The sequence below is a fragment of the Abramis brama genome (assembly GCF_963993115.1).
Source record: "Abramis brama genome assembly, chromosome: 8".
Taxonomy (NCBI): domain Eukaryota; kingdom Metazoa; phylum Chordata; class Actinopteri; order Cypriniformes; family Leuciscidae; genus Abramis; species Abramis brama.
The window spans coordinates 11,053,664-11,067,286 of NC_139970.1; the positions used below are offsets into that span (position 1 = coordinate 11,053,664).

The 13,623-nt window shown below is 37.9% G+C and overlaps 1 protein-coding gene across 1 annotated transcript in view; it reads left to right on the plus strand.

Annotated features, from left to right (window-relative positions):
* Window positions 1-8,384, plus strand: part of chn1 (chimerin 1) — a 56,832-nt gene extending 48,448 nt beyond the window's left edge. Inside the window, exons 9-13 of the mRNA XM_084121601.1 lie at window positions 3,738-3,911; window positions 4,014-4,091; window positions 5,501-5,638; window positions 6,461-6,566; window positions 7,348-8,384. Coding sequence (XP_083977727.1) covers window positions 3,738-3,911; window positions 4,014-4,091; window positions 5,501-5,638; window positions 6,461-6,566; window positions 7,348-7,519 — 668 coding nt within the window. The 3' untranslated portion in view covers window positions 7,520-8,384. The remainder of the gene's footprint in view (window positions 1-3,737; window positions 3,912-4,013; window positions 4,092-5,500; window positions 5,639-6,460; window positions 6,567-7,347) is intronic.
* The last annotated feature ends 5,239 nt before the right edge of the window (window positions 8,385-13,623 follow it).

Here is a 13,623-nt window from a genome sequence, read left to right on the forward strand (position 1 = left end):
AATTCATGCCTTAAAATAGGTTGAATGTAACTACACTCTTTGCCTCATTTAGTTCTATGAATATGCAAATGAGCCCCGCTGAAAAATATATTTCAGTTTAAATTTTTAACTAAAACGTATATAGAACTGTACTAAAAACTCAAAATTATATAGACATATTTAAAAAAAAAAAAACTTTAACTTAAATTTTTTTTTTAAATAACAAAAACAATAAACTAAAATTTTTTTTTTTTTTTTTTTAACTTGGAAAAAATTACAAGCAAACAACTACATTACTAAAACTTGTATCTAAAATCTTTTTTAAAAAAATCTAATTCAAAATATGAACTAAAACTATAATAGTGATGCTATGATGCTAAACAATTAGTGTAATGCATTTTATACACTGGCTTCAAATAAACCCCCTTTTTTAATCTAATAACACTTACAATGAAAATCTGTTATATTTGATCTGTCCCGATGGCGTAAAGGTCGTGCAGAGGTGTGTGTGTGATGAACAAGGGCTCACACGCTGACCTCAGCTCACACACTGCACGCATTAGAGACGTGCCCTCTATCAGCGCCTGTCTCCTCTGCTTATCATAAACCTCGCTCTTCTTTCTCTAAAATAATTACAGTTCTGCACGGCTGAAGTCTCACGACGACAGAGGCGCTCAAGGGGCCGTTTTTAATCACACGCCGCAGAGTCTTTACAATGAGTGTCAGCAGATAATTCATATACACTCTTTAAAATAATCTTCACGCTACTAAGAAATAATGGGATCTGTGCACTGAAAGCTTCTTTTAGGGACCCGTAATGGTTCTTCTATATGGCTTTGCTGCACACACACAAAAAAACATTATTTTTAAGTGTGTATTTGCATAGTTTTAGATTAGACTCGAGGAGTCGAAAGAAGAAGAAAAAAATCTATTGCCACATTGTTTTGAGGTAAAAAAAAATGAATCCAGACGCCAGCTATAGATTATATTTTGGGGATTATATGATTGTTTATTTGTTTAAAAAAGACAATAACGTGTGTTTCTTTCAGACACGACTTCAAACTTCCTCCATGTGTTCAGTTTGTTTGGTGTAACCGTACTCTGATCATAATGAACGACAGCTGAAAAGACTAGTAGTTTGGCATAATCTTTGTTGTTATGGTTTCTTAAAAAAGAAGTTCAAAAATAATATTTTTGAAAATAAAATTGTCCACCAATCGCCAATGTGGTTTAACTAACATGAAGTGAACCGTTTGTTGTCATGTGACAGGAGAACATAAAACGGGAAACAATGCCGTAGAGAGAATTTTCTAATTTTCTAGAAAATATCACATAATTTGACTTTTATGACATCGTAACTTTATACTCATTATCGAAAATGTCATGGTTTGTAAAAGAAAAGAGAAGCTTTTACCTTTATTGGGGAAAAAATGCAGTACACAGCAGTCATTAAATCTTTTTTTTTTTTTTTTGAATATATGAAATTAACGTGAATACAAAGATTATATTTCTAAGAACATGGCACATGCATTTTAATATAGGTTTTTGCTTTTCATCATCCTTAATAGGGATGCACCGACATTTTGGCCGATACGATGACCGATAATTCTATATTTTGAAAGCCGATAACCGATATATTAGCCGATAAATCTTAATCTGATTTTTTTTATTTTTGTTTTACTTTGGAAAGCCTAATTGTATGTATGTATTGTAATTGTATGTAGTCTATATGACAGACTTGCACTGCACATGTTGCAGAAATGAGTTCTGGTGTCGCCCGCAGTCTTTATCTCTCTCTCTCTCTCTCTCTGTCTCTCTCTCTCTCTCTCTGTCTCTCTCTCTCTGTCTCTCTCTCTCTCTCTCTCTCTCTGTCTCTCTCTCTGTCTCTCTCTCTCTCTCTCTCTCTGTCTCTCTCTCTCTCTCTCTCTGTCTCTCTCTCTCTCTCTCTCTCTCTCTGTCTCTCTCTCTCTCTCTCTCTGTCTCTCTCTCTCTCTCTCTCTCTCTCTCTCTGTCTCTCTCTCTGTCTCTCTCTCTCCTCCAGGTCATGTTGGTTTGAGTGTCTCTCACACTGAACTCATCTGCCCTGAGCTCGCTCTCTCTCTCTCTCTCTCTCTCTCTCTCTCTCTCTCTCTCTCTCTCTCTCTCTCTCTCTCTCTTTCAGCTGCTTCTTGTCTCTATTTTCTCAGTCTTCCTCTTTTTTCTGTCTTCATCCATGTCTCTCTGGTGCTTGCTTTGAAGCAGCTGGCCCATTTAGGAGGCCACATTATATATTAATCAGCTAATTTGCCTACATTTGCATATGGCGTGTGAGCGCTGGAGTCTGTCTGCACTGGCTGCATGGGTGCAGTTGAAGGGTTGGTTAGTGTTTACTGTTTAAAAGAACCAAGTCAACGCTGATATGTATTTTTATTAGTAGTAGTAGTATATATATCTTTTTTTTACTTAACATTTCTCAAGTTCATTTCCCGGACGTTTGTTTGAGCGGCCTGACCTAACATTGGCTCAACCAATTGCATGAGTTGGGGGGCGGAGCTGTCAGTTTGTCCCACCAATGAAAGACAGAGGGAATGTTTGAGAAAAGAGTTATTTTTGTAATTCGGGCTCATTTGTGAAATGAGCAAAAAAAAATAATATAAACTTATACTTTATCGGCTCTTATGTAAATGTTATCATTCTTATGTAAATGTTCATACAGTTATTCTTGCATAAATTGTCACATTTGATCATGTAAATTATAACAATTTACATATTTTGTTTGATGGATTCAGATTTTTAGTTTAGCATTTCCTTATCTTTGCAGTAAAACAATTGTGTTTGTGTTTCTTCAGTACTCTATTTCCTGTAATTATTAGCATTATTTTAGAGAAAATATACATTTGCTTTATTATTCTTGGTTTGGTAACACTTTATGTACCACAGTAATAACAGTACATTATGCAACTAGCCCTCAACCAAACCCTAATCCTCCCCTAACCCTAAAGTACATGTAGTTGCTTAATATTACTCAGTACTTAAATATATAAATAACCCTTGGTTTAATATTTGGGAAAATTTGAATTCTGTCATAATTTACTCACCCTCATGTTGTTCCAAACCTGCATGACTTTCTTTCTTTTGTGGAACATAAAGAAGATATTTTGAGGAGTATCTTTTGTGGAAATCAATATTCACCAAAATTGTCTGGTTACCAACATTCTTCAAATATTTTCCTTTATGTTCCACAAAAGAAATATAGTCATAAAGGTTTGGAACAACATGAGGGTGAATAAGTAATGAGAGAATTTTAATTTTCTGGCTCGACTATCTCCTCAATTAGCTCCTCTTTATTCCAGGAGCTGATGTGAATGACACACACTTCACTCCTCCGGGTTCTCAGAGATTTATTTTTGGGGCTTATGAAGCTGTTATTGGCCTGAAATTGCTCATGCATATTTTATAAGGCACCATTTGTAGTCCTGGCATGTTCTGTCGTCGGCCAAGGTGACACCGTAGAAATCCCCGTCAGCCAATCAGAGCGGCTGACATCACTGATCAGGGGTCAGGAGAGGTCACTAATTAAGCAGAATGAAAGCTCAGCATTCTGGCTCTAATTTAACTACAGCATATCAACTTCAGGATCAATAATATCGGCGTGAAACTGCACACGCCACACACTTATTCAGTAATTTCAGCACGCTGGATTGATCGCTTTATTTGCTGATTTATTGACCTTGTGTTGTTCAGGCAGGAGTAATGGAATAAATGTGTGTGTTCCTCAGACTGCGGGTTGAACGTCCATAAGCAGTGCTCTAAGATGGTGCCGAACGACTGCAAGCCGGACCTGAAGCACGTGAAGAAGGTGTACAGCTGTGACCTCACCACGCTGGTCAAGGCTCACAACACCAAGCGGCCCATGGTGGTGGACATGTGCATACGAGAGATCGAGTCACGAGGTGATCACATACTGAACACACACTTCTCCATCGCCAATGTCATGACATTAGTACATTTTTATGGAGCATTATGTGTGCTCTAATACACGTTTTGTGTCTCAGGTTTGAAGTCTGAGGGTCTCTATCGAATCTCTGGATTCAGTGACCTAATCGAAGACGTGAAGTTATCGTTCGACAGGGGTGAGTGGCGTTCCGCCTGATCCGTCACGACCCACACATGCCCACACACACACATCTGTGTGTGTAATCCTGACGGATGGCATGCACATGCTCACCGCTGCTTTTTTTAGGTCACCCTTTGTCTTGCATATAGAGCTGTGGGTTTATGTAATGTGAAATACTCTGAGCTGCTTAGATGTTAAAGTGGCACATTTGTGGGAGGATTTCCGCCCATCTGTTCGTATCCATAAGCATTACTGTTTCATAATGACTCTTAGATGATACAGAGAGAATATGATCACGTTAGAGAGAAACAAACACTATGATCTCCACCGCTGCATTATTACTCGGACTAAAAGATCCTGTAGGAATTTCAGTTTATCCATTAGGATCTTTTCGGATTCTTCTGGTGATTACTTGTACAGTGATTCCTGCTGTTGTTTTTTTGTTTATTTATTTAGAACCCATCAGGGCTGTTACTTTTAACTACAGCTAAAACTATCAAAATTCCCTTTTGTTAATTGAATTAAAGCTGAAATAAAATGTACTATAATATTAGATGATCTCTGTTGTGCCGTTTATCCGAGTGAAACGGCTTCTCAAACCAGAACACATGTGGGCGGGGCTTGATTTTGTCCGTGGGGAATTGATTGGATGGTTGTGGTTTGCTATTGGAAGTTATTTTGATTAAAGATTATGAGGACACATGAATTTAAAAAATGATATGTTTTATACGGATAAATCATTTATAATAAATACCGCAATACTCCAAAGTTGAAAAATTATCCATTTTGATTTCAAGGTGACTTTAAATAAGTACTAAAAGAACAAAAAACTGGAAAAAAATAAAATAAATTAAAGCTAAATAGATATATTTGCAAAAATGTATAAAAAAAATTACAAAATCATATAACAAAATTACTAAAGGTTTGGAATACTTCATGTTTTTGGAAAAAGTCTCTTCTGCTCACCAAAGCTGCATTCACTTGATCAAAAATACAGTAAAACTGTGATATTGTGGAATATTATTACAATTTTCTATTTGAATATAATTAAAAATGCCATTTATTCCTCTCATGAAAAAGCTGAATTACAGTTGGATGGTTTTTTCACACAAATATTAATCTGTTTTCAATATTGATAATAATCACAAATGTTTCTTGATCATCAAATCATCATATTAGAATGATTTCTGAAGGATCATGTGACACTGGAGTAATGATGACTGGAGTAATGATGCTGACAATTCAGCTTTGATCACAGGAATAAATTATTACATTTTAACATATATTCACATAGAAAGCATTATCTGTTATTTTAGTGGCATCTTAACACTAAATTACTGGCAGCTTCTTCACACTGCACAAGAATCCTCACAAGCTCAGAATAAGATAACGTTAGCTAAACGTGTCTGTGTTCAATGTGTTCAGATGGAGAGAAAGCAGACATCTCCGTCAACATCTATGAAGACATCAACATCATCACAGGTGCTCTTAAACTGTACTTCAGGGACCTTCCGATCCCCGTCATCACGTACGACGCGTACCCGCGCTTCATCGAGGCCGCCAGTGAGTCGCACGCCGGATCTGTCCATCAGTGGATGTGTCTTTCCTGCATACTCAAAACCTGCAACACTTTACAATAATGTGGTTCATTAGTTAACATTAGTTAGTACTAAGAATTAACAATACTCCTACAACATTTACTAATCTTAGTTAATATTAATTTCAACATTTGCTAATACATTATTAAAATCAAAGGTTGTATTTGTTGACATTAGTTAATGAACTAACATGAACAAACAATGAACAGCTGGATTTTTATTTACAAAGATTAATAAATGCTGTAACAAATGTAGGTTACACTTTATTTACAGTGTCCTTGTTACATATGTTACATGCACTTACCATAGTAAAAACAGTAAGTTATGCATAATTACATGCAACTAACCCTCAACCAAACCCTAACCCTATAGTAAGTACATGTAATTGATTAATATTACTCAGTACTAAAATATATAATTACACTGTAACAATGACACCTTAAAATAAAGTGTAACCCAAATGTATTGCTCATTGTTAGTTCATGTTAGTTAATACATTAACTAATGTTAACTAATGAACCTTATTGTAAAGTGTTACCAATTTTTGTATTTATTTATCCACTTTTCATGTCTATTCCTTTAAAGTAATCGCAGACATCAGGGTTTTACACTTTAAAATCGCCCCAAATTTTTGGTTAACAGGATTGAAACAATTGCAGACCACAAATACAATGAACAGAAAATACAGTAGCTCATATAATGTCACATTGATGTCCTGTGTTGAGTTCTGTTGCCATGCCTCCAGATAGTGTTGCCGGTTTTTGACGCGTTTGCTTGTTTGTGTCAGAGCTGACAGACCCAGACGAGCGCCTGGAAGCTCTCCATGAAGCGCTGAAGCTGCTGCCTCCGGCTCACTGCGAAACACTGCGCTATCTAATGGCACATCTAAAAAGGTGAGGAACTATAATAAAGTCGAAGGAAATCAATCATCTGTAGGAGTTTCTTTTGACATTGTAACACAAATTAGGCCGTTTACACCTGATATTATGATGTGTTTTGGTCGATCGGATCACAAGTAGACGAGCGAGACACATTCCCGTTCACACCTGGTGTGTTTTAATCTGTCTCTTTTGTCCACTTTCAAACACTTCTGTCCTGATTTCTTCGAGGTGAGGGTCTATGGGGGGGTAAATGAATGGGCTTTTTCAGATCTTTCCATCTAATGGACAAAATAAGCTTGTGTAATTTACATATGAACACACAAGCAGACGACGGAAAAACATAAATAGCATCAGCTTTAGTTCTGCTCAAGACCAGCCGAACGCTGTGAGTGTGTGTTAGAAATCAGGAATGGTGAGAGAACATTGTGCTTGGTACATTTTTCCTCTTCAGTTGACAAAGTTTAAATCCCGCCTGGCTATTGCTCTTCCTATAATGTTACTCATCAGGTCAGTAGGAGGAGAGCAGACGGTGTTTTGTGGCTGTTTGAACACATTCGATCACATGAGTGTTTACACTACAAAAGCAATCCGGTCGAATGTGTTTTCAACTTCCTCTGGAACTGGTCGAAAGTGAACAAGTGGACACTGTATTTAGCGTCGTCCACTCGTGATCCGATCGACCAAAACGCATCTTAATACCAGGAGTAATTTAAACAGGGTCTAAATGCATGACCGGTAGAGTATGTGCATTTTAAGATGGGTTGTCTCACATATTGTGTGTGTGTGTGTGCAGGGTAACTCAGAACGAGAAGGATAACCTGATGAACGCTGAGAACCTCGGGATCGTGTTCGGGCCGACTCTGATGCGGGCGCCCGACCTGGACGCCATGACGGCTCTGAACGACATCCGCTACCAGAGGCAGGTGGTGGAGCTACTCATCAAGAACGAAGACATCCTCTTTTAGCGGCACTGGCGTTGGGTGAACGCACCACGACACTGTTGTGTTTTTGTCTGGACTTGAATATGAAGGACTCTTGTATTCCAGTATTTTTCGGAGCAGTTCTTACCCTTCTTTCCCCCGTCTGATGGGTGATGCTCCTGTATCTTGCATGTCTTCCTCCCCATTTTTGTCGGGGGTCGCTGAAGCTGAAGGGGCGGAGCTCCGCACAGTGGGCGTGGCCTACTTCAGCATTATTATGGGATGGTCGTCTCGTCTGCCGCTCGAGTCCGACAGATCGCGCTTCGGTTACAAACGGCCGTTTTTGTTTTGTTTTTGTAAAACATTGTGAATTTGATATTGTCAGTTTTGGAGACACTTTATCTGAAGAGCCGTGAATGAAGACGGTGACGTTGTTCAGGCGTAATAATCTCTTCATTTGATACATAAACTTTTCCGACAATCCTCAGTCATCATTCATATTGCTCTTTCTGCTGGACTATGAGAGGTCTGTGATTCCCGTATGCGTATGCTATGAATGTTTATCTTCTATGACATATGTATGGCTCTGCAGGTAAAGTGTCACCTTTGCTTTTTCAAAATCTGTGATTTGTTTTTATTTTTTGGTTGTTTTTTTTACTCCTTCCGTCAGGTCGATCTGACTCTGTTCTGCCTTCACATGCCAGACCTCTACACGAGAGTCCAACACAGAGATTTCTGCTGTAGACACACACGTTCAGGAAGAACATTTCATAATCCTTGATCTAGACTTGCCTTTAGAAAACCTTCTTACACTCTCAACATGACTGGTTGATGTTTTGGGTTCTGTGTTTTTTGTATTTGATTTGAGCATGAATAAGTTAATTTATTAAAATGTACTTTTAGTACTGTGCTCTGAGTCATTTAATTCATAAAAATAAAAAAGATCCATTAAAGTTAGAGATGCACCGATACTAAATTTAACTTGAAATAACCTCAGTCTTTATTTGTTAAATTGTATTTGAATATTGTCTTTAAAATATGGAACATTCCATAATATTGTGACATCATCATGGAGCGTTTCTGCAGCATGATGGAACGACAAGTAAATCATTTAATTTCACTTCCTAAATTTTTACCCAAATTGTGTTGATTAAATTAAAGATAAACCATTAAACCCTGTTACCCATATATATATATACATATATATATATGTATATATGTATGTTTATATATTTTATAAACATATTTGTTTATAAACATATATCATACTGAAAAGCACTATATATATATATATATATATATATATATATATATATATATATATATATATATATATATATAGTAATATTTGGTTGGTATAATAATATGTTATTTCATTTTATGTCCTGAAACCACCTCCTTTTACTGACCCTTTGTTGAAAAAGAAAGGAACATGATTATCGTGTCCCCTAGTCTGGACAGCGCTGCATATTTTGAGAATAATTATAAGAAGTGCATTGTGTTTTTGTGCTCGTAGCACATGACCTTGATAAAGCAGGGCCTCTGTGTGTAATATCTCGAGTGACAGCTGACTTGAAGACCCGCAGTCCTCCAGGTCAGTCCCAATCACGCTGATGTGTTTCGAGAGGAATGCAGGCCTCAGGGGTCCCGCGGCGGCCCCTCTTCACATTTACGCACATGTTTTAATTGCTGTACATGCATAAAGCTCCAGAGGAGATTAACATAGCACTGAATGTCTTCAGATCACGTCCTCATTCATTAGCATCAGCAGGTTGTGTGTTTCTGAGGTTTCTGAGTCACTATCCTTCATTTTCCATCAAATCCCATTCAATTTACTCCCGTTCTTTCCACTGGTAACCATGGAGCGGTTGCACTCATAAAATCCCATGAAGCGTGATGAGCCAGGGTTTTAGATTGTGTGACCTTTTGCTGTTTATCATCCCTTGTTGTTGACATGGAAAACTAAGAGTTGTCATATGTGAATGTAAAAATCTAATTCTTCAGACAACATATATACCGTTCAGAGATATGGGGTCAGCACTATTTATTTGAGTTGCTTATATTTAATAAAATAATACTTTTATTGAGCAAGGATGCATTCAACTGGAAAAAGTGACAGTAAAGACTTTTGCATTATTGCAAAAATAAAATAAAAAATGCTGTTCTTTTGAACTTCCTATTCATTAAAGAATCCTTATAAAAATGTATCCCAGTTTCCACAAAAATATGAAGCAGCACAATGTTTTCAACATTAATTATAATCATAAATGTTTCTTGATCATCAAGTCATCATCAGAATGATTTCTGAAGGATCATGTGACACTGAAGACTGGAGTAATGCTGAAAATTCATCACAGGAATACATTACAGTTTAACAATATATTCACATAGAAAACTTGCAATAACATTTCACAATATTACTCTTTTTTCTTTCTTTTTTGTATCAAATAAATGCAGCTTTACTGAGCATGACACTTCTTTCAAAAAGCCCAACCCCAAAATCAGTTGACAAAAATGTATTTCCTGCCATTTCGGTATTTATCACAGATCCAACTGTAGGATTGTTTCTCTAAGTTGAGTCCACACACTCTTGAAATATCCTGCAGTCGGACTGTCTGTCCCCCTGTTTAACAAACTGATTACATTATTTTCCATATACGGTTTGAATAGATAATTTTCACAGTTGTGATTCACACCACTGACTTTAAATAAAATGGACCAAAACAGTATAATTTATGGCGAGAGTTATTGTGTAAATTAGTAATCCATCTCCATTAGTGAAGAGTCGGTGTCCTGAAGAAAAGATGTCCGCCTGGCTGCTGTGAAGGAGAAGTCATGAGTTACACTCCACGCGCGTCAATGACATCTGCCACGGCTCAGCGCCATAACACATTACAATCTGAAGGAGTATTTGTGTCTGTGTGGTATCCATGAAGTAAGTAACCTTTCTCTTTGGGCCGATAGACGTTGGATTCAGACTTTCCACGCGCGTGCTCGCTGACATAGGCAAAAGCTAACACTGAATATTGAAATAACCTGAGGTGTTCTAGTGACCTCAAATGCTCTGATGTCACGTGACGCTTGGACATACAGTAGGCTACATGGGTTAGTTAGTTGACTGAGTAAAGTCTTGTAATATCACTGATTCTGTGTGCTTTCTTAATTACACATTGACATCTTTCTCTAAAATAAAGCATTGTTGCCAATACTGTTATTATCCTGGGTCAGTGTGGCTAATAGGTCATTATGGCCAATTGTCTGGCAAATACTGTATCATTGCACCACTCCACTTTATTCACAATCAATATCATAGTCAATGCACTGTAGGCCTATTTGTTTTTCCAGTAACACTTTACAAAAAGGTTTCATTTGTTAGCGTTTATTGATGGATTAGCTAACATGAACTGACAGTGAGCAATATATGTTGTGAAGTGTTTATTAATCTTTGTTAATGTTTGTAAAAAAATATATAGTTCTTGGTTTGTTCATGTTAGTTCACAGTGCATTAACGTGTTAACAAATACAACTTTTGATTTTAATAATGTATTAACAAATGTTGAAATTAACTAACTAAAATTAATAAATGCTGTAGGAGTCAATTATTGTTTAGTATTACAGTTTTTCCCATAAAATATAAAAATTTCTCTCCCTTTGAAATGTTGAAAATATTAAAAAATAAATTCCTCTGCTAGAGAAAAATCATGTGGTAAAAAAAGACTTATGATGCTACTTCCTCAAACATAATGTCAGAAAATGTTAAGCTATAATCTTTTTTCAGAAAATGGGTTTAAGGGTTTTAAATCAGTAGTAAGCCATGGAGGCACGAAAGTATCATAAAAGCTATGCATTTCTGAGAATTGTCCAGTATGCATAATGCACATCTTGTTATATCATATATTGCATCTAAGCCCTATATATATCCTGGTGTACACAATTAAATACTTTGTTATTAAATTTGGGATAAATACTTTAACTATTCATGTGTGTATATATCATGTTCCCAGTAGTAGATGTTGACAGGCAGGCTTTCAGACAATGCATGTCTTTGTTGACAGTGGAACAAACAATAATGAAAAATATCCAATTACACTTCAATTCCCAGAGTAAAGTCTAATCCCGCCGGAGTCTGATGCTTGCAGGACCGAGAGGACACAGGGGTGAGTTCAGGCTCTCCCAGCACGACTAACAGATGTTCAGCACGGGCCCGTGTTTAGACTGAGCCTTTACAAGGCCGCTAATCAAATGTAAAAAGCACATTAAGGAAAGGGCAGGCTGGGACGCAGGGCTCTGGTGCTGTGCTTTAGAAAGCTCTGCGTTTGACTCCTCTGTTCTCGGTCAAGGTCGAGTGGCTTTAATATGTTCCCGGGACACGTGTGGGGGCTGGAGCCCGGGTGTTGAAGGGCGGGTGGACCACTGATCTCTCTTAATTCAGAGGTTGCCAAATGTGACAGTGTGGGTCTAAGTAAGACGAATGAAGCGTGGTGTCGAGTGTGTCCTGTGAAGGGGAGGAACGGGGAAAGCTCGTCCCATCAGCGGCTCAGCGGGATGGGGGAGGATTTCAGGCACTGCGGGGGTGGGGGTCGTTCTTTCATGCTGGAGATTTGGGGTTTGGCAGGTAAAACGCAATAGATTTAAGTTGTTGGTGGTTGGCTGTGCGTTTATTGGGATCATCAGCCAGGGATAAAGTGGTTTTGGAGGGTGTAGGAGCAAGGGCAGGTTGTGTTGAGTCTGTCGGAGGCGGGCGGCGCTGAAATGGATGTCAGACTCGGCTATCTGGAAAACGAAAATCTAAATCACTCCAGTCAATCACCTTTGTGAGGTAATGGAATAGGACATACAATTTTCCAGCCGTGTGTGTGTGTGTGTGTCTGCACGCATTTACATGCCAAACACGCCCATTCAAATAAATGTATTCACACACAAAGAACCCTTTCAATGGCAAAGACAAAACCCTGCTGTAGTGGTCCCGGGGTATGAATGTGCATCATGGTATTGTATGATTATCATTCCTATGCCATAGTATTTATATGTGACCCCTGCTGAAATATCCAGAACACTACACTCTAATCCAGGGGTGCGTTTCCCGAAAGCATCGTTGGCCAACTATGGTCGCAAGTTCATCGCAATGTCCATTGAACTCTATTGGTAACGAGGGAACTTGCGACCATAGTTGGCTAACGATGCTTTCGGGAAACGCACCCCAGGATAGTTTATGATGGTTAGACTGGTGTCTGGCTAGTTGACTGAAACATAGTCTTGCTGGTTAAACTGGTGGATCAGCTCTGTGTTGAGAACAGCACTCCAGCATCACAAACACAACATGCTAGTAACAACAAAGTACTCGTCTATCTATCTATCTATCTATCTATCTATCTATCTATCTATCTATCTATCTATCTATCTATCTGTCTGTCTATCTATCTATCTATCTGTCTGTCTGTCTGTCTGTCTGTCTGTCTGTCTGTCTGTCTATCTATCTGTCTGTCTGTCTGTCTGTCTGTCTGTCTATCTGTCTATCTGTCAGTCTATCTGTCTGTCTGTCTGTCTGTCTGTCTATCTGTCTATCTATCTATCTATCTATCTATCTATCTATCTATCTATCTATCTATCTATCTGTCAGTCTATCTGTCTGTCTGTCTGTCTATCTGTCTGTCTGTCTGTCTGTCTGTCTGTCTGTCTGTCTGTCTGTCTGTCTGTCTGTCTATCTATCTATCTATCTGTCAGTCTATCTGTCTGTCTGTCTGTCTGTCTGTCTATCTGTCTGTCTGTCTGTCTGTCTGTCTGTCTATCTATCTATCTGTCTGTCTGTCTGTCTGTCTGTCTGTCTGTCTGTCTATCTATCTGTCTGTCTGTCTATCTATCTATCTATCTGTCTGTCTGTCTGTCTGTCTGTCTGTCTGTGTCTGTCTGTCTGTCTGTCTGTCTGTGTCTGTCTGTCTGTCTGTCTATCTATCTATCTATCTATATTTCTTTCTATCTGTCTATCTATCTATCTATCTATCTATCTATCTATCTATCTATCTATCTATCTATCTATCTATCTATCTATCTATCTATCTATCTATCTATCTATCTATCTATCTATCTATCTATCTATCTATCTATCCAACCATCCATCCATCCATCCATCAATGATGTGCTTTTATGTA